This window comes from Panthera onca, chromosome B4 (assembly GCF_046562875.1).
Source record: "Panthera onca isolate mPanOnc1 chromosome B4, mPanOnc1 haplotype 2, whole genome shotgun sequence".
Classification (NCBI taxonomy): domain Eukaryota; kingdom Metazoa; phylum Chordata; class Mammalia; order Carnivora; family Felidae; genus Panthera; species Panthera onca.
Genome location: NC_138345.1, coordinates 116,205,902 through 116,228,463, shown reverse-complemented (window position 1 = coordinate 116,228,463; position 22,562 = coordinate 116,205,902). Strand labels below are relative to the sequence as shown.

Here is a 22,562-nt window from a genome sequence, read left to right as displayed (position 1 = left end):
CACAGGAAACTTAATGCATGCTGCATCAAACATCTCAAATGAAGTGTAAAATGTACAAACATGTTTTAAAAGTGCTTCATGTCCACTTTTTCATTTTCCTCTCCAGGATCCTCTTTTATTCTTATCCCTTCTATTTTAAAAGCCCTTGTCCCTTTTCATTCCCCACCCTCCAAATCTTTTCATTTTCTTATGAAAGAGAAATTCAGCTCTTTATAGCTATATGCCCCATCCAACTAATTTTTGCATATTCAAGCACTTAGCTAACAATCTGGATAAGCCATCCTGGGAGTAGGGGAGGAGACGAGAGAGGGATCAAAGAAGAGGGCATGAGGTTATTTTGCTACCTCACACTGCTGTCAATCAGCCACACCATTGCTACCACATGTCTTATTCATTCATCTATGCATTTCTCCTTTCTTTTTGTTCCTTTAGTAAATATTTATTGAGCATCTATCATATGTCAGATTAGAGTAGAGAGGAATATAAAGTTCCTGTTTGTCAGGAGATTTGTTACAGGGAAACTGAAGAGCAATATTTAGAAAGGGAAATGAATGCAGAACATTGAAACAAAAATGTGTCTGTAGAAAATATTCGTTGATTCAACAAATATTTGCAGAGGACCTACTAGCATGAACACTGTTTAGTCACAGGGGATATAGAAGAGAACAAAACAAAGTCCTTAAGCAGCTTACATTTTAGTGAAGGGAGACAGAGTAAACAAACAAATATATACCATATCAAGTGATGAAAGAGGCTTTAAAAAATAAATGAGTAAAGCAGGGTAAGGGGAACTGAAGAGTGGTGGGAATGGGGAATTGCTATTCTATATTGGATGACCAAAGAAAGCCTCTTTGATAAGGGACCATGTGAGCAGAAACATATGGCAGTGCAGGGCAAACCGTGCTGTGGACAGGAAAAGTGTAAGCAGAGGGAAAAGCCAGAGCTAAGACCCTCAGCTGTGAGTGTGCTTAACAGATCGAAACTAAATGGTGATCTCTGGAATGCTGGCTCCCCAAAAATCTCACCAAAATATCAACCTGTTGATAAGACAAAGCTGAGTTTGTTCTAACCAAGGCAAGGGAGAGCACTACCTTGATGGAATCTCACTTCCTGTGAGTAGAGAAGCCAACCCAAAAATCTACTGGTTGAGGAATAGTAGAGTGAGCTACAGGGTTCCGTTATCATGGATACAAATTTCAGTCCACATGTTCAGATGAGCAGAAAATACAACTTTATTTTTTCAACACTCAATTTAATTTCTAGATAGATTCTACCAGCGGGTGGCAGAAACTTAGAACCCTGGTATCCTTTCCCCAAGGGTTCATTTCCATTCCAAGGAGCTGATAAAATGAGAAAGCATTAGTAGCTGGGGAAGTGTCGTTTGGTTCTCAGGCATCTTCATTCTAAATGGTCTGTGTGATTGGTCTCTGAAGCTCATGGGTGCATCCCTCTGGCTCCAGTTGCAAGGTCTTCCAAGGCCAGGCTTTTTCTCAGCTACTCCCACATCTTTATGAGCACACAAGAAACATTTGTCTGGCTTTGTCTTACCCTGAACATGGGGAAATCAAGGCTGTTCCACTCCCGTCTGTGTAGAAGCCTCATGCATCTATTCTCTTACTCTTGAGTTATGTTGGGCCTCAGGTCAGCCCCAAGGCTCACCACCTGCCCAGGCTTTCAAATCCCTCAAATTCATATGGGATTTACTACTCTACTGAGGGCTCCACCCCACCCACCCCACACCCACCCTGCAACTGGCCTTAGGAGGATGGCACAGAGCTTTTTCTCTAGAGGTTTCTTTCACTGAACTTCCTTACTTAGCCTCTGATACTCCTTTCCACCCCCTACTCCTTTGCGGTACAAAAATCTGCTCCTGACAGATTACGTATTCTCCCATATCCCTATTGCCATGTGTCTAGATCTCAGCTTTTCAATCTCAAAAGTCAAGAATTTGACACTGTTATTCTCACAACACTTTCCTGAAGCCACAGGTGCTGTTCAAGATCTAGGTGAGTGGGAGAAGGCCATGGGTAAAAAGGAAAGACTGGGAAGAGAGCAGTGTGAATTCTCCCACTACATTACATAGCATTCCCATTAAGGATGACAAGTACAGGAACAATGTAAATACTTGGAATTTATGTGTGTGTGTGTGTGTGTGTGTGTGTGTGTGTGTGTTTGTATGCATTTGTGTGTATACATATACATACATTTATATTATATATAGTACTGTAAAAAAAAACTAGCAATCTAGACATAGTATTTATAGTCATTTAGCAAGAAATATATAGGTATTATTGATTTTATAATAATAAAAATGTAAATATTATTTTAGAATTTATATATACATTGTACCTACCCTATTGTGTGGTTGTGAGACCTAAATAAGACAAATTACCATGTCAGTTTTTAGTGTGTTCTAAGACAGGTAGGCTAAGGCAGATATAGATAACTTTTGAATGTGATGGATATGTTTATGGCATAGAATATGGTGATGGTTTCATGGATGTATACTTATCTCCCAAATCATTAAATTATATGTATTAAACATGTATAACTTTTGGTATGTCAGTCATACATCAAAATATTTTTTTAAAGAAAGACAGATGAGTGGATGGCTGGATGGATGGATGGATGGACAGATATGGAAATAGGTAGATAGGTAAAGATCTGAAAAGTTCTAAGACAGAGATACTGAGCAGCAGGAAGTGGGGACAGAGGATGTATGGAGTGGGGAGTTTTGAGAATACCAAGGCTGAGAATGTGTGCACATGTGACAGTAAACAGGCAGGAACAACACTGAGAGATGCCATCATAGGGATCATGAAAGTTGGTGTTTTAAAGTGTTATGGCTCTATAATGCTTTAGGAAACATGCCTCAGCTAAATGTTTCTTTGTCAAGTCAGAGATGGTTAAGTGTAGAAATATAACACTGCCCAAGAATAAGGACTAACCAGGAAGACCTGTCCTGTTCTCTATAATTCTGGGGTTTCTCTTTGTCCTTGGAAACTGCTCACGAGGATCTTGACCTCAAATTCTTATCCCAGTGGTATTCCTGAGCCTAACCAGTACCTGACCCAAATCTTCTCCTGATTTCCACCATATCCTGCAGCTTTCCCCAACTCCAATCCCTCTCCATCTCATATTTCAGAAGCTCAGGAAAAGGAGGGTGAGGTATAGCACTAAGTGTTAGCAAGGATCAGGGTGAGGTCAAAGGTGGGCTAAAGGAGTCAGGTGACAATGTCAAAATGTCCACAGCCAACTAACTGCAGGTAACAGATGCTGCAGGTCTCTTCAAGACCACCTACACCATGTGTTAATTTGTTGTTAGCTGCCTGTGGCTGCCATTACAAATTGCCATAAACTGGGTGAGTTAGAATACCAAAAATTTATTCTTTGGAGTTCAGGAGCCCAAAAATTAGAAATCAGGGTATTGGCAGTGTTGATTCCTTCTGAAAGCTCCGAGGGAGAATCCATACTATGCTGCTTTGCTAGCTTCTGGTGGTTGCTGGCAATCCTTGGTGTTCCTTGGCTTGTAGACACGTCACTCCAATCTCTGCCTCCATCTTCATATTGCCTTTTTCTCTATGACCTCTTCTCTTCTTTTTTTTTTTTTTTTTTTTTTTTAATTTTTTTTTCAACGTTTTTTATTTATTTTTGGGACAGAGAGAGACAGAGCATGAACGGGGGAGGGTCAGAGAGAGAGGGAGACACAGAATCGGAAACAGGCTCCAGGCTCCGAGCCATCAGCCCAGAGCCTGACGCGGGGCTCGAACTCACGGACCGCGAGATCGTGACCTGGCTGAAGTCGGACGCTTAACCGACTGCGCCACCCAGGCGCCCCTGACCTCTTCTCTTCTTATAAGGACACTAGCCATTGGATTTAGGATCCATTCTAAATCCACCTCGAAATCTTAAGTACATCTGCAAATGCCCTATTTCCAAATAAAGTGACATTCTGAGGTTCAGGGTGAATATGAATTTGGGGGGAACAATCCGGCAGACACAATAATTACTGTTCCTCTATATTTACCCTTCTTTGGGATATTACTTACCCCCATACCTCTGCCTGCTCCTCTCCCATGTACTTAATTTCAATTTAGTTGGTGACTCTAATATTTAAAGCACCACAAATGGAAAATTTGCACCAAAGGTACCTTAAGTATATAAATGTAGCAAATAAAAGAAAAGCATAAGATGTGGCCTTAGAAAAACATTTTCTGGCCTTTGGAGTTTTAGGAAGAGATTTACATTGTAGTTTATCCATAAGGCATCCTTTCAGTGAACTAAGGCACTATGTGAGTAAACTCACCCTCCCAATTTGCTGAATTTGAATTTTTTGAATGAGTCCTGATCACATATTTTCCCATCCTTTGTATTTTGACTTCTCTTGATTTCAAGACAATGCAAATTGAAAGTTAGGTCATGTAGAAAGCAAGAACCCCCTCGTCCGTTTTTTAAGCTCTTTCAGAAATATGCTTTTGTGTGTTTCTGCCATGTTAAGCATTTCATATGTGCTGACCATGCTTCTGGTGAAGCCCCTTCCCTGGCTGTTTTTGTAAGCCAAATCACCTGTTGAATGTGTCAGAAGTTTACTAGCAAAAGAGTACAAGTAGGTAAAAATCTAAAAGAAATAAAAAAACTAATGCTTGATTCTCAAGATGCAGGTAGAGAGAGACAGATTTATGGGGTAGCAAAGTGCCTTGGTGAGCAGCATGTGAGCACCTGCCCTCCCTGTGGAAGAGACTTTCCCAACTTTGATGTTGAGATGAAAAGATGATGACAGAATCTGGAAGCATTTCAAAGGTTGAGAAAGCACATACTTTCAAAAAGTCTTTCCCCCTCCCAACCCTAGTAACTCAACAGTTTCGAAAGAAAGATTAAGAAACACTGCATAATTCTATAGCATTTTAATTGAACATTTTATTCTGTGACATCACAGAGCAGAAAACTAACAATTGCTTTCATGAAGAACAAACGTATTTTCACTTCATTTTTCCAGGGATTGTTAAAGTTAGATTCTTTGGAAACTGTTTCTGGTGAGCTCAATTGAAACATCTCAGCCTTATTACTGCTAATGGGTGTCACTTTGTGTTGAGAGGGCACTTTTTTCATGCTATTTAATTTTCCCAGGAACCTTCTTGATTAAATGTAATTCCTAGCTGAGACAAATTGAGGCTCATAGAAAATGGAAACCTTTTCCAAGTCTGCATGGTAGAGAAAAACATTGGAGCCGGTTTGCACACTCTAATCCCAATGTGTAATTTTCACCTTTCCAACCCTTAATGCATTGAGACAGAGGTCTAGATCTGAGCATACAATATATGAGCAATAATAAGAGTAGTAATAATCATAGTCATAATCGTGGCAATGAGCATGGGCTTTGGGGTTAGATGTATCTGGCAATAGGCTGGAGCAACAGAGAAACTGGGCTATGTGTTTCCAGTATCTAGCAGACTAAGCTCAGGCTTCTTGACTGGGTGGCTGGGTTCTAAAAGCAGCAAGAGTAAAAGACAAATCCCAGTGCATACACACTTTTCAAGCCTTCTCTAGTATCATGTTTGCTAATGACTCATTTGATCAAAGCAAGTCATGTGAACAACCCTGGATTCAAGGGGTGGAAAAATAGAACTTCTACTTTCCTTGGAAGAAGTTGCAAAAATATCGCAGCCATTGTTGCAGATGATCACAAGGGCAACACTGAATCTAAATTATGACTTCTCTCTGTCTCTCTGCCTGTCTTCACCCCCTGTTCTATTTTGATCAATAATGTATAATAGAATTTGAGAATTATAAGTACATAAGATGATCACTTAACAGTATTAGTCTGTTAACAACCAATCCCTCCTCTCAAGAGTGTTCATGAAAATTTGCAAGGCTTGGGTGTCTTCTTTCTCCTGCTTTTGGTCCAGATATTCTTACATTTTCACTTAGAATTCTGTGTCATCCTCTGATTCCTTTCTACATTCTGTGTTGGTCCAGACTGGATTGGTCATGTCCTTTTATTTCAGATCTCAAGTATGACACTGCACAACTGCACACAAAGTTTAGACACTATGAAATCTGTGTTTGTATTGCTTTAGTGATTTTTTTCCTGCCTGGTATTCTATAGGATCCCTACTTTCTGAACTATTTGGAGATCGGAATTCTTCTTGTGCTCCCTGGAATGTGAATATCTCCTAGAAATTGATATTTATGACAATGGTGAAAGTAATTTAATGGAATTCCCCAGTTATAGGCTAATTATTGCTTTAAATACTTTTCCCTTTTAACACTTAATACTTCTTTTCTTCTTAATAAGGTGTTTTGCAGCTATATGGCATTTGGAATTAACAGCTCTCCATTTGTGGCCTTATCCATGGGTTTCACTGTTAAATATTTCATGCAGACTGCCATGTAGATTATACTGCCTAATAAGAGTATGTATCAAAATGGAACTTGGTGACTTTGAAAGTTTCAGAAAACCTTCCCTGCTCTGGCCCCTTTCCAACCTATCGCCTATCACTTACCCCCTTGTTTACTAAACTTCTGTCTCTCTTCATGGCCTTCACAGCCTTTGTTCCCTGTGACTGAAAGCTCTTGTCCCAACTCTTTGCACAACAGGTTTCTTATCTTTAAGGTCTCAGTTTAAATATCACCTGCTAGGAGAGATCTTTCTTTTTTCTTTTTGTTTTAGATAGCTTTATTGAGAAAAAATTACATTCCATAAAATTTGCCCATTTAAAGTGTACAATTAAATGGTTTTCGGTATATCTACACAGTTTTGCCACCATCACCATAATCTAATGTTAGAACATTTTTGTCACCTTGCAGTGCCTGAGTGGCTCAGTTCATGATCTCGCAGTTCGTGGGTTTGAGCCCCACATCGGGTTCTGTGCTGATGGCTCAGAGCCTGGAGCCTGCTTTGGATTCTGTGTCTCCCTCTGTCTCTGCCCTCCCTACCCCACCCCTTCTCGCACTCTGTCTCTCTCTCTGTCTCTCAAAAATGAATAAACGTTAAAAAAAATTTTTTTTAAGTACATTTTTGTTACCTTGAAAAGAAACCTTGTACAATTAGCATTCACTCACCATTCAACACTCTCACCTCTAACCCTAAGCAGCCTCTAATCTACCTTCTGCCTCTACACGTTTGTCTATTCTGAACATTTCACATAAATGCAATCCTATAATCTGTGGTATTTTGTGACTGGCTTTTTTCACTTAGCATTAGGCTTTCAAGTTTCATCCATGTTGTAGCATGTATCACTACTTCATTTCTTTTTATGGCCACATAATATTCCATTATATGGATATACCACCTTTCATTTCTCCATTCCTGAGTTGGCAAATATTTGTGTTGTTTCCATTTGGGGGCTACTATGAATAATGCTACTGTGAACATTCACAAACAAGTTTTTGTGTGGTTATACAGTAACTCAATTTAAAAATTTTTAAGGAACTTCCAGACTGTTTTCCAAAAGATGCCTCTTCTGACCATTTATTTTAAGAAGGCTTATCCTTTTCGTTATTCTAGTGATGACTTTATTGCTTATTACCACTAATTATAATATGAAATTAAATGTTCATTTACTGTGTCTGTGTAACTAGAATGTGAGCTCCATGATGGGAGACACCACTTATATCTCGTTCACTGCTTTATCCCCAAATACTTAGTATGTGCCTAGTACATACTGAGTGCTTAATAAAATGTTTGTTGAATGATTGAACAGTGAATTAACAAGACTCCAGGAAATATTTGTGTCAGGCTATTGGGAATAGGTGGTGGGGGGAGGCTAGATCAGCTGGGATTCTAAGACAGACAGCCATAAAAAATATAATCAAAAAATTTGTAGCAGTTATATATACTCAATATATATGTATATTGCTTTACTATAGCAAATAACAGAAAGTTCCATTTCAAATTATAGAGAAGATGGGCTCTAGATGCAGTATAATTTGTGACTTAGTGATGTCATGTAAGATCCAGATTCTTTTCATCTTTCTACTCAGCTATCCTTGGCATCCTTTCTTCTGAGGTGGTTCCCCTGGTGGCTACCAGTGACACTGGCTATGTGCTCCTTTTTATGTCTAGCAGGAAAAATTTTAAAACTCTTTTTTTCATGGATCAAGTATATGTCCTTCCTTTGAGTCTCTTCAGACCAACAGGCCTACCCCTGAATTAAAAACACCTGTCAAAGGAATGCCATGCAACTATGGGCTTAGATTCTGACCTAGACCATGGCTAACATAATAACATTATGCTCATTATTGAAAAAACAACTTAAAACCCATGTTTCCCTAAAGTTGGATCAGTCTTTTCATTCTTATATATACTCTTACACAAGGATACTGGTTGATTCTCCTCTAAGTTTGAAGATTTAAATCATAACTACCTAATATTTAGTGAGTGCTTACTAAGCGTCAGGTCCATTTGCATTTTATTCTTTCTCTAACTGCTCTCTTGCTGCTTTCTAGATTTTGTTTGTCATTGGCTTTTATCAGTTTGACTGTAATGTGTGTAGGTGTGGATCTCCTTGAGCTTTGAAATGCTGAGCTTCTTGGATGTATACATTAATGTTTTCCAAAAAACTTGGGAAGTTTAGGCCATTATTTCTTTAAACATTTGTTTTCTGCCCACTTCTCTCTTCCTGGTACTCCTGTTTAATGTATGTTGATGTTTTTAATGGGATCCCATGGGACTCTGAAATTCTGTTTCTCTTCACTCTTTTTCCTTTCTGTTCTGCAGACTGGATAATCCCTACTGAGTTATCTTCAAGTTCACTGATTTTTATGCCAACTCAGAGAGGCTTTTGAGCCAGTCTAGTGAAGTTTTCATTTCCATTATTATATTTTTTAATTCCAGAATATCCACTTAGATTTTTTAAATTCCATGGGGCGCCTGGGTGGCTCAGTCAGTTAAGCGTCCGACTTCGGCTCAGGTCACGATCTCACGGGCCGTGAGTTCGAGCCCCGTGTCGGGCTCTGTGCTGACAGCTCAGAGCCTGGAGCCTGCTTCAGATTCTGTGTCTCCCTCTCTCTCTGACCCTCCCCCATTCATGCTCTGTCTCTCTCTGTCTCATAAATAAACATGAAAAAAAATTTTTTTTAATAAAATTTCTTTTTGTTGATATTCCCTACCTGATGACTCATTATAATTGTATTTTTGTTTAATCGAAACACCATTCCCTTTATTTTTTTTTTTAATTAATTTATTTACATTGAAAGAGAGGAAGAGAGTGAGTGGGACAGGGGCAGAGATTGAGGGAAAGAGAGAGAATCCAAAGCAGGCTCCGCACTGTCATCATGGAGCCCAATGCAGGGCTCAAACCCACAGTGAGATCATAACCTGAGCTGAAGTTGGACACTGAACCGATTTAACCACCCAGGCGCACCCTCCTTTAGTTTTGTGGGGTTTTTTAACATATTCATATTAGCTGCTTTAAAGGTTTTGTCTGATCCAACATCTGCACCCGTTAAAGATAGCTTCTATTTCCTGATTTTCTTCCTATGTGTCACATTTTCCTGTTTCTTTGCATGTCTTATAATTTTTTACTGAAACTAGATATTCTAGGTAATATATTGTAACAACTCTGGATTCTGATCCCCTTCCCCTTCCAGAAGTATATCTTGTCTAATTTTGTCTCTCACAAATCACTCTATTAGGTGATATAATATATAACTCACCCAGACAAAAATAGCCCCCTTTAAGACATAATTCCCTTATGGGAACTAGTTTTTCCTAGTATTGGCATCTGAATATGACCCTTAGTCTGATAGGGTCAACCTCATTTAGGTATCAATATATAATAACACTTGGGACAGTGTGGAGATAAAAAAGAATTGGTTGAGAAGGTGTAAGCTTATAGTCTATGGTGATAAACTCCAAATAAACCCCTATAATATATGGATATAAAAAGAACGCAAAGAATGTTCAGAGGCATGTGAGATCAGTGTTTGGTTTTACATAACTAAGAAGGTGAAAACATCTAACTGGCAGGACTAGGGCTGAGTTCACTACAGGCTGGACCCTATTGCACCAGACTCTAGAGTATTAGGTTCTCCTGAAATGCCTGTTTTTTGCATCAGTGTTCTTATAACTGAGTCAAAGTCTTTGCTTAAGTACTATTTATTAATGTTAAATCCTTATTAATTGACTCCTGTGTGAAACTTCACTTTCCTCCAACAAACTGCAAATACTGGCTCTGGCTAAAGGTTGTTGAAGCTTTCTGCAGCTCTAACCAGAGAATTTACTATTTACAGCTTCCCAATGAGAAAGCTCACTATGAGGTAGGAGTGAGAGTATATTATTTGTGTATAAAAGCAATTCATGCACATGAAAAAATTTTTTTGCCAAGTAAAATTAAAATTGTATTGCATGGAAATTAAAATTTTCTCTTCCTCTGAATCTCAAATCCCTTCTGTCAGTGTATCCACAGAAAAGAGCATTTGTCTATTGTACAAAATACATCCACACACACATCCATACACATGTTTGCTTAGTTTTCTCTTTTACTTTTTATGACAGGCATTTTAAATTCCTAGTGAAAAAAAAGCATTTCTTGTCCTGAAGTCTGAGCTAAAATTAGAGTCCCCATTTGTGAGCCCCTATGATAATTCCATTGCAACACCCTTAACACATTTTCAAAAAGAGAACTCAACTGACAAATAACTGATAACTAATAAATAAAATGTAGTCTATCCATAAAACAACTTGAATGCATTATTCATAATAGCCAAAAGTAGAAACAACCCCAATGTCCTTCAATTGATGAATGGATAAACAAAATGTGGTATATCTGTACAATGGAATATTATTCAGTCATAAAAAGGAATGAAGTACTGATACATTCTACAGCATGAATGAACCTTGAAAACATTATGCTAAATGAAAGAAATCAGTCTCAAAGACCACATATTGTATGATTCCATTTGTATGAAATGTCCAGAATAGGCAAATCTATAGAGACAGAAAGTAGATTAGTGGTTGCCAGGGGAACTAGGGGAGGAAAGAATGGGGAGTTACTGCTAATGGATGGGCATGTGGGTTTTTTTGAGGGGGATGGAAATGTTGTAAAATTGGCTGAGGTGATAGCTGGGCAATTCTGCAAATATACTAGAAATCATTGGATTGTACATTTAAAATTTTTTTAATTTAAGTTTATTTATTTATTTTTGAAAGAGAGAGAGAGAGAGTGAGCAGGAGAGTGGGGAGGAGCAGAGAGAGGGAGAGTGAGAATCCCAAGCAGGCTCCCATGAACTGTGAGATCATGATCTGAGCCAAAACCAAGAGTCATAAACCACCCAGGTGCCCCTGAACTGTACTTTTTAAATAGTGACTAGTATGATGTGAATTATATTTTGATAAAGCTGTTATATATAAAAGAAAGAACTCAAAATATTAGTATATAAGTTGCTGTCCTATATTGCATCATTAAAGTATATGTCATTATTTCCCTTTTACCTACAACAAAACTGGACCTAAATGTGGTGTTTACTGTTTGCAAAAATTTTATGAAATATTTAAAAAATTCCCCTTGTCACTTAAATAATATTAAATTTAAAATAGAAGCTATAAAGGGGCGCCTGGGTGGCTCAGTTGATTAAGCATCCAACTTCGGTTCAGGTCATGATCTCACTGTTCATCTGAGCCCCACGTTGGGCTCTGTGCTGACAGCTCAGAGCCTGGAGCCTGCTTCGGATTCTGTGTGTGTGTCTCTCTCTGCCCCTCCCTGCTCACACTCTGTCTCTATCTCTCTCTCAAAAATAAATATACATTTAAAAATAAATAAAATAAAAAGCTATAAATAAAATATAATAGTGGTTGATACAAAAATTGGGCCAAATAGTTTTTGAGATCTCCTTTAGGACTAATTTACAGGTAATTTTACAGGATTATAAATCAACAAAGTTAAAATTGAAATGAAAATACATCCCAAATCTTTACTTTCTGGGTAGAAGCCAGAATATTTAGTGCCCTGATCAAACTTTAATATTGCTCAAGAGTTAGGCGTACACTGGGAAATTGCCCCCTTGATTATTTTTTAAATTTATTTATCTCTTTTAAGAGAAAGAGAGAGAGAGAAGGAGAGAGGGAGTCCCAAGCAGTTCGGCACTCATAGAGCTGGACTCGGGTCTTGAACTTGAATTCACAAACCATGAGATCATGACCTGAGCCAAAATCAAAAGTCAGATGCTTAACCAACTGAGCCATCTAGGTTCCCCCCCACCAACTTCAATTATTTGTTACATAAAATTAAATGTCTAAGATGAGAATTATATTCATAAAACAGGAGGTGATTTCCCTCCACTTGCAGCTCTGGAGTGGTTGCTTCCTCATCCTCTTCCTGTCTTCTTTGCTAACAGTAACTAAGCAAAAGAATACAACACCATCTGCTGATGATATTTTGGGAACTTCACAGAAGCCCAAAACACTAAGCCTCATGGCTGAATCCTGCCCCTGTTCAATTTCATCCTGGGCACCAGAAACCATTCCTTGGAAGAGGATACAGAACTGAAGCCTCTGAAAGAGAAAAGGCAAAAACAAAACAAAACAAAAAGCTGTCTTCAAAGGGATTTCATTATTTAATCATTAACGATCTTTTTTTTTTTTTAAAGTTTATTTATTTTTGGGAGAGAGTGGGGGAGAGACAGAGAGAGAGGGGAACAGAGGATCCTAAGCAGGCTCTGCACTGACAGCAGAGAGCCTGATGCGGGACTTGAACTTATGAATCATGAGATCATGACTTGAGCTGAAGTCCAACACTTAACTGACTGAGCCACCCAGGTGCCCCCATTAACAGTCTTTTAAACTAATCCTCCTTTTGTGCACCTGTCATCCCACCAAAGGGGTGTCTTGGTGAGAAAGCTCAGCAGCCCATACTAGCAGGAAGATGAATGAAAGGGGATGTAGGCTGGGACCCTTGTTGCCAGGATCCAGTGTGTAGGGAAACGCCAAGCCTGTGGGAAGAGAGCTCCTACTGTAGTGCATGGGTAGGCCTTTAGGGTCTTCCTTGGGGCCCCTCCAAGGAGTGAGAAGAGCTGAAGGCTGGACTTCCCAGGGGAGTGAAAGGGTAGGCTGTTCAGGAAAGGAATGCACTCCAGGTGTCCAAGGTGTGAAAGTTCTATTTCTATTTTTTCACTGGGTTGGTGGCTTTGTTCCTCCTACCCATCTGTAGGACTACAGGCTTCTCGATTAAGTCAAAAGCACCTCTTTTATACTGTGAACTATTCTTATTCTTTTATTAGATAGTGACCACCCCCCCCCCCCATTGAAATTTACATTAGGCTGCAGGTATTCTATTAACCAACCTCCATCAGCCTCTGTTTCCTCATCTGGGAAATGGGACCCATAATACTTAAAGATGGAATTGTGAGGACTTAATAATAATAAAAGCCAACACTTCCAGAGAACTTACAAGGTGCCTGACTCTGTCAAAGTGCTTTACATAATTAATTCATTTAGTCCTTACAACAGCTCTGTGACGTAGAGGCTATTGTTATCGCTATTTTTAAGACAAGGAAACTAAGCCACAGAAAGATTAACAAATATGTCCAAGTTCACACAATTAGGAAATGGAAGAACCAGGTTCAATATCATTAACCATCTGGCTCTACAATGTTTGTAACCATTAAGTAACACTGCCTACTAAAAGCAGATATTTAAGGCTTGGCACATTGTAGGCTCCCAGTAAATATTATCTCTCAAAATAATGAATGTCACAAGACTGAAAATAAAGAGAGCACCTCAGTCTGGGCATCCCTCAATGTTTAACCATGCCTAAATAGTGTCTTGCATCCAATAATTACCCAAAATGTATTTGTTAAATTGAATCCATTTTGTCAGGGCAGTTATGATTTTTTGTTGTTGTTTAGTTAATTTATTTTTGAGAGGGGCTGGGGAGGGGCAGAAAGAGGAGAGAGCAAGAGCGAGAGTGAGAGCGAGAGTGAGAGAGACAGAGAGAGAATCCCAAGCAGACTCCGCACAGGGAAGTTCTGAGTTTAAGTCCCTTCTCTGTGCCAGGTGCTATGCTGAGAAAAGAGAAGATACAAAGATAATCGAGATATGAACACGTAGTGTGATGCTACTGATCCAGAAAAGCTATAAAATGCTAGACTGCATTAATAGACATAAAGTATAGGGAAGATAAAATTGACACCTCCTTGTTCTTCATCGCCCAAATCCCATCCTTCCAAATCTGTATGTTTCATAAATCTACACACATGTATCTCCCATCTCTCTCATCCCTGCTCCAGTCCAAGCTGCCCTCTTCTCTCTGACCTCTTAACTGGTCGCTAGCACTTACTTTGGTTCCTTAGCAATCTGTTTGATCCTGTCACCTCTTTGCTCTATTATTAAACCCTTCTATGACTTTTTGCTCCTAAGATAACCTTCATGGTATAGTGTAGGAAGCCCTGCACGTCTGGCATCTTCCTGCCAATTACTCTACTCTCATCTATGCCACTCCAGACTCTAACTACACTGGCTTTCTTTCAGTCCCTTGAATGCATTATGCCCACCACCTTCCTCATGGCCTTTTGTATGTATTGTTGCAACCATTTAGAACACATTTCTGGGCAAATGTCCACCCCTGATCCAATGAGCCACAGCCCAGGCAGCGGTACCACATGATACAATAATCATGGCCAGCAGAGTCATCTATATGACTGTATAGATGGGAGGTGCTGAAACAAGAGGAGGTGTGTCTCAGAAAGGGGAATCCATCAGATTCTGACACCAGCCTTCCCTTTAAGAATATTCAAGCAGATATATACCAACCTTCCCTTTAAGAATATTCAAGCAAAGGCAAGGTGACCGTGATCCAAGAATATGATGGGAAGGAGTACTTAATATGACCCGGTGACTTCTGTCGCCTCAGCCAAATCAATGAGTCCATGAATTTTTCTTCTTCTAAATAAGTCATATTTCCGTCTTTTTTGTAGCCTAATAATATCAATGATGTTTAATCAGGATGGTGGCATGGTGATCGGCAAAAAAGGAAACATTATAAGGGAATGGATGTGGCCTTCAAAGGGAAAACTTGATGATCCAGTTGAAATTTGGGTATTTACAATTTTTTATTCTTATGTCTATTTCTTATGCCATACCAATAATTGACTTTGAGTTTTTAAAATATACTGTTAGGGAAAAAGAGGATTGGGAAGACTGAATTATTCAGTTTGGCTGTGTACACTAGCCAATTAATCTGATAAATCTTTATTTCAGTTTTTTACTTCACTTGGTTCTTTCTTGATGGGCTTGTCTTTGCTAAGCAGCAGTTACTTTAAACAGTAATTTTTAAAAATTATTAGAAAAGCATTTTGTTTATCATAGAAAATATTTTAGAAATAGGAAAGCATATAATGTTCAGAGTAAAAGTCTCCTCCTCAGTCTCACTTCGCACAATTACCTTTGTCAATAGCTTAATGTGCATTTCTGTCAGATCAAGGATCAGAAATTCAGAGAATGTAAGAGTGAGCCTACCAATGGGAACTTCAGTGAACTGGAAAGTATGTCTCCCCTAAAGGAGACAGCCTTTGCTCAGGGCAGAAGACTGTTGCCACATGGGAGTGTGGGCCTCGGCCTGCTGTATTTTATGATTTTTTTTTAAAGCCATGAATTCAGATTTTTTTTGATGAAATATCCTGATATTTCAAATTTGCAATTAATTCAAACTCTGACAGGACTAAACCAAATACTCGTAAGCTGCCAGGCTGTAACCTCTGTGCTAGACTTCACTGATTCACAGGTAGTTACTTTATGTGTATGTGCGTGTGATCACGGGCTATATTTTGTGTCCAGGGCCACTGCATAGGGCTGTGCAGGTGCACTTGTACAGTCAGCCCCAGAGGTACCAATTATAAAGAGCTGTGCTGTCCCTATATGGCAGCCACTAGACGTCTACCCTGTGGTTATGGAACCCTCGAATGACACTGTAGGCATAAAATACACACCAGATTTCAAAAATTTAGTACAAAAAATGAAAATATAAAATATCTTATTGATGTTTATATTATTTATATTGTTTACATTGTTGCAATGTTACTATTTGGATGTATTTATTTATAAAATGTTATTTAAATTAATTTCACCAGATTTTACTTTTTTTTTATTTTAGAGAGAGAGAGAGCATGAGTGGGGGAGAGGGGCAGAGGGAGAGAGAGAATCCCAAGCAGACTCCACGCTGTCAGCGCAGAGCCCGACATGAGGCTCAAAATCAAGAGTTGGACAGTCAACTGACTGAGCCACCCAGGTGCCCCCACCTGATTTTACTTTTCAATGCGGCTACTGGAAAATGTAAAATTACTTATGTGGCTCACATTTATGGCTCACATTGTATTTATACTGTACACACTATTGTGTGGAAGTTACCTCCAGGTCTCTGTTTTATACAATTTACAAAACCATCCATGGTGGCCATGTATCCTACACATACTATTTGGATTGCCATTTTTAAAGAAGTAGTGCTTAGCTCTGAAAGGTTAGGGAAGTAAAGAGTGGGTAGAGAAACTGTGCAGCAAACCTGTATGTGCAAGTTTACTGATACTCAGGAGTCAAGAGTTTCCTCTCCTAAAAAGGTCAGTATAACTAAATGGGATAGATTTTTCAGTTCAGCTTACCTCAGCTGGCAGCCTTCAGGAAGCAAGGGAGTGTAACTCGTAACCCAACAAGTTGCAGGCTTGGAACAGTTGACTTAATTAGGATGCTTTATCTGCAGCAAGCCTTTTAAAAATATGCTCTGCAAATCTGCAGATGTTCATTTGAGCTTTAAAAGTCGTTCATCATTACTTTCCTATCCTTGTCATTTATAAAATCTCTCCAGCTTTAATAAGTTTCACAGTAATAGGAAGACTTGTAAAACTTCTAAGCACTTGACAGCCATTAATGACTTTTCTGATCATCAAGGGAGTCAGATGTTGTCAGCTATATTTTACAAGAGACACTGTCTCAAGAGCTAGAATTAGAACTCAGAAGTACCTGCAAATTGACCCAGAATTTTCTCAGTCTAAAGTGAATCTGACTTTCCTTATAAGACGTGACTACACTAATTGCTAACAGTCTCTCACCATTCCTCTTCCTTCCCTTAAGAAGCCCGAATTTGCAGCATTAAAAACCTAAAAGCCACTCCTGACTTTAATGGAACCAGACTGAAACCGTGAATGTAGATCTCAAATTTCTTTCCATGTGTCGTGCAAACGTCTAAGATTTCTACTTGAATTATGAGCGTGAGAATTCTGTGTAGGAAATGACAGTCCTTTCTGTTGCCCCCAGGTGAACGAGTTCATTACAGTGGAGATTTCTGGGCGCTTTGCCATAACCTTGGTCTACAAATGGCATCCCGAAAGCCTAAAGCTATCTCTGGCACCTATAAAATGCAAGTTTTTCCATCAAGGCTTACCTGAGGAGGTAGGTCCAGAGGTTTCTTTAATCATCTTCATGGCACCACCTCAGTGCAGACCAGAGGAAGAGCAATGCTGACTGATTTTAGATTCTTTCTTTTTTTTTTAATGTTTATTTTGAGAGGGAGTGACAGCAAGTGGGGAAAGGGCAGAGAGAGAGGATCTGAAGTGGGCTCTGCGCTGACAGCAGAGAGCCTGACGCGGGGCTCGATCTCACCGAGAGATCTACACGGGGCTTGTCCTAAGTGGAAGTTGGACACACAACCAACTGAGCCATTCAGGCATCCTTGATTTTAGATTCTTGCAGTATTTCCTGGTAATTGCTACAGTAAGGATGCTGGAATCTTGGCTAATTAAAAATCCTGCCAGGGCTGTTACTGGACATTACCTGTGAAGTAACTGGAATGAAGAGAGTTTAGAAGGGGAAAATAGACTTAGGAGAAAAATGAACACCTGGTTTCTTCTAAGGTCATGATTCCTAAGCTTCGGTGAATTAATTTTCTGTCTCCTATTTGGGTGAATTGTTTGCATTTATATAATCATGATTTCTTAAAATGGAGTAGGGTTCATATATTGTTTTTAAAGCAAAACTAAATTGATTTAAAGTCACTATTTTTCAGCATAAGTAACATTCTAAAGACACTTGAAGATGAGCATTGCAAAAACTATGGCTCAGAAGAATGTTTCTTAATCACTTGACACTTGCACTAACTCTCTATTGAGGAATTTTATGCTAAAACTTTTGTCAAGAGATGAGACATTAAAACGTCAGTATCTCTAATATCGTGTAGTCAAATAATGGGCTAGCTTTACTAATTCTAATCAAACCTTTGAAGATTTTTAAATTTTGAGTGTGTTTATGGGAATGATACACATATTACAGAACATGTATGAACCTTTAATAAAAGATCTCTAGTTTTAGGGATGGGCATCAAAACTGTGTTGCTCTTGGTTATAGCATAGAAATACCATGCTTATTTCACATATGCTGAAGTTGTATAATTTTTGCCATAAATAAAGCCTTTACATGAAGCTATCTTGCCTCCTTGGTTTTTTATGACCATGTCCCCATCTGAAAAGAGCTTAATACTCTCTCTCAGCCATTCCCTGATGTCAACCCCATCTCCAAAGAAGCCATGGAGTTATTCAAGGCCTATAAAGTAAAGTGCAAACATATGAAATCTGCAACACAGGACAAAGATGTAAGTGTTAAACAGTCACTATTTTGATATCGCAGGCAAAGGTAACTTTTAGTTTTCATATTATTCTAGAGTTATTTTCCTTTTCCGACATATGCTGGATTTGTTATAAAGAGCTGAAGAGTCAAGCAATTGCACACAGATGGGCCTGTTTGTATAGTTACTGGAAGGAGCATAGAATGACTTTTGTTGTTTGTTGGTGTTTAACTTTCCTTAACATCTTAGCCATTTTTAAGTGTAGAGTTCAGTAGCTTAAGTTCACAATTCACAGTGTTATGCAGCCATCACCACCATTCATCCCCAGAACGTGTTCATTTTGTAAAACTGAAGCTCTGTACCTAGTGAACAACAGCTCTGTTTACCTCCCTCTCCCAGCCTCTGACAACCCCCATTCTACTTTCTATCCCTATGAATTTGACTATTCTAGCTACCTCACATAAGTGGAATCATACAGTATTTGTCCTGTTGTAACTGGCTAATTTTACTTAGCATAATGTCCTCAAAGTCCATCCACATTGTATAAGGTGTCAGAATTTTCTTCATTTTTAAAACTGAATAATATCTCATTATACCACATTTCATTTATCTATTCATGTGTTGATGGACACTTGGATTGCTTCCCTATTTTAGCTATTGTGAATAATGCTGCTATGAACATGGGTGTATAAATATCTCTTTGAGACCCTACCTTCAGTCCTTTCATATTTGTTTCCAGAAGTGGAATTGCTGGATCATATATAACTACATTTTTAATTTTTTGAGGAACCACCGTACTGTTTTCAATAGCAGCTGCACCATGCAACATTCCCATTTGCGGTGCACAAGGATTCCAGTTGTCTGTATTCTTAAAAATACTTGTCATTTGCTGCGTTTTTTTTTAATAGTAGCCATTTGGGGTGCCTGGTGGCACAGTCGGTTAGGCATCCCACTTCAGCTCAGGTCATGATCTCGTGGTCCATGAATTCGAGCCCCACATTGGGCTCTGTGGGGACAGCTAGGAGCCTGGAGCCTGCTTCAGATTCTGTGTCTTCCTCTCTCTGCCCCTCCCCCACTCACGCCTCTGTCTCTGTCTCTCTCTGTCTCTGTCTCTCTCAAAAAGTAAATAAACATTAAAAGAATTTTTTTAAATAAAAATAAAATAGTATCCATACTATTGGGTGTGAGGTGGTGTATTTAACTTTTTAAAAATTAACTTTATTTAAATATGATTTGTTTATAGTTTTATAAAATGCATCCACTTTTAGTGTATACTTTGATGAATTTTAACAATATTTAGTGGTTCATGAAATCCTGAATCTAGAAATCCTTGTTTCTCAAGGAGGCATTAATGGCATTTGGGGCGGGATAATTCTTAGTTGTTCAGGACCATTACAGAATACATCCCTGACCCCCACAAACTAAATGCCTGTTGCGCCATCAGTCAAAAGGCCCATGCACATTTGTGAATGCTCCCAAGGTACTCACTTGATTTGAGAACTGTTTCATATTATAATTATTCCTGGGGGAATATTTGGGCATATGGTATGGGGAGATCAATCATCAGATTATTGTGAACCAACACTTAAGGGGCAGGTAGAAAGGTAGGAGGAGAACCATGTTACTGTGGTGGACATGGTAAGATCCATGTCCTTTCCCCTCCCTCTTGTATGACAGATTCTGTACTGCTGGGTTTGGAAAACTAAAAACTGTATTTCCAGACTCTCTTGCAGGTGGATTTCTAGATGCATACTAAGCCCTATTAATTAGATGTATTCATATGGGATTTGGAAGATGGAAATAAGCAGAAACCATTTTCTTGCTTTTGCAAACAAGATCATGGAGAAGTTGGGTTTTCTCACAGCAGCACTGTATTATCTAGTCACTAGCATCATAGATAATGAGACACAATTGTGGCAGCTTCCTGGTTCTAACCTCGCAGCTTTAGTAGACTGTTCCAGAGCCCCACAGCTCCAGTGACACTTCCCTGACCACACCTGCCTGATAACAGGTGGAGGCAGTACCTCCCCTGGTCAGTCAGTTGGTATTCTGAGAACAGCTGGAGACTGCCATTTCCCCTCTTTTGGTGATTTTATAATCAGATACTTACAAAAGGGCTAGAGAGTTTTCTGTTTCCTACAATTGATAATAACATACAAAACAAAGTGAATTTCAAAATGAGGGAGGGGTTATAGAATGAGCCTTTGAGAGTAGCCAAACAAATGAGAAATAAAAAGCATCCATTGAGTTTGTCTTAGGAGGATCAACAGTGACTTCAGCAAGAATGATTTCAGGGTACAGGTGGAAGTGAGAACCTTTTTATAGTGAGCTGAAGAACAGATACCTGAAAATGTAGAAACTTTTATGCTATTATTGGCATTTTCTCGTGCTTTGGATTTGTATAGTATGAGAAAAGAGGAGTGGGTGACCCAAACCTATGTTTTAGGCCCTTGCTCTCAAGCTTTCCTAGACCAGTTAACTTCTTAAGTGTCAAACCACTTAACTGCTCACTCTGCACTGGGGCAGCTTTCTGCCATCCCAGATGATAGTCACAATAGTCCAGATTCTTCTTCTTCCTCATTATGGCAAACTTAGCAGCATCCTTGTGGTTTGGTTTTGGGGTATTCTGGATGGGAACAATCTGACAAGCTTGCATTGAGGTGACATGATCTCTTGTATGTGGAGCCCAAGTCTAATTTCCACTATTTGTTCTGCTAGATCCTTTTGGAGTGTCTCCCTCTCCCCATAATTCCCATGCCTCCACTACTCGATGCCATGTAAGAAGGCCCTTGCTGTTTTCTGTCTCAGATGGAGGAATGCAAATCCACACCCTCTGGTCCAGGCCTCTATAGCTTCTCTAGCCTAGAGTTGGATGATCTTCAGCTCTTAAGTTTCCAAGAGAACTTGGTACTATTAAACTGGTGATCATTTATTAGTTACTTACTATAAAATAATATTTAGAAATGATGCTGTTTATAATATTTATAAATTGAAGTGTGCTTACCATCATCATTTTCCAATATAAAAAAATTCATGGTCTTTGGTTTCTAGGGGAAGTAGTATCACAAAATCCCTTTGATATTCATAGAATATTGTTAAGTGTGTGGGGGGGAGGGAATTAAATGATGAAATAGTATGATCAAAAGTGGAACCAGACAACACAAAGAAAAATATATTCTTTTTTTAAAAAGAAAAATATATTCTTATTATGTATTTTATTTATTTATTTATAATTCTTTTAATGTTTATTTATTTTTGAGACAGAGACAGAGTGTGAACAGGGGAGGGGCAGAGAGAGAGGGAGACACAGAATCTGAAACAGGCTCCAGGCTCTGAGCTGTCAGCACGGTGCCTGATGTGGGGCTCAAACCCATGAACCACAAGACCATGACCTGAGCCGAAGTCTGACGCCCAACCGACTGAGCCACCCAGGCGCCCCTCTTATTATGTATTTTAAAAGACTAGAAGGATGTATGCCTAATTTGGGGGGGTTGAGTACATTACTTTTGAAATAAGAAAAAAATATTTTTGAAATGTGTGAAGTTCCCACAAAGATGAAACATTATGAGTAATATTACCAAGGAAAATCAATCGGAAAAAAATTGTTATTGCAGTTCTGAAGGTTTGACACCATAATTTATATTCATTTCTTTCATGAAACCTACACTTTCCAAAGACTTAGAACGAGGACACCTTCTTCTCAAGGCACGGAACGACTTCTTGTGTTACTTTCTTAATAGAGAACTGATATATTTATCTCTCGCATTCACAAATAGCACAAAATAATCAACAGAGTCCCTTTTTGTAACTTCTCTAAATAACTCCTACAATCAGCAATTTTCCCAGATATCCCCTCCCTCCAAAATAAATGTTCAAGGTCGTGCAAGCAAGAATAATGAATCATCTTTTCAACTGTGACAACTTAGTCCTTTTTCAAATCTTTCTGAAAGATGAGTTCTTTTGTTTTTTAGATGTTTCATATGCTCTTTGAATAGTATTTCCAGAGAAGAATGTTAA

At 38.8% G+C, this 22,562-nt stretch overlaps 1 protein-coding gene across 3 annotated transcripts in view; it reads left to right on the top strand.

The window, feature by feature from the left end:
- Positions 1 to 22,562, top strand: part of LOC132693931 (uncharacterized protein C3orf20 homolog) — a 192,912-nt gene that overhangs the window by 47,030 nt on the left and 123,320 nt on the right. For all 3 annotated transcript variants that reach the window (XM_078449585.2, XM_078449584.2, XM_078449586.2), the window contains exons 9-11: positions 14,914 to 15,034; positions 17,243 to 17,377; positions 18,471 to 18,572. In XM_078449585.2, coding sequence (XP_078305711.2) covers positions 14,914 to 15,034; positions 17,243 to 17,377; positions 18,471 to 18,572 — 358 coding nt within the window. The remainder of the gene's footprint in view (positions 1 to 14,913; positions 15,035 to 17,242; positions 17,378 to 18,470; positions 18,573 to 22,562) is intronic.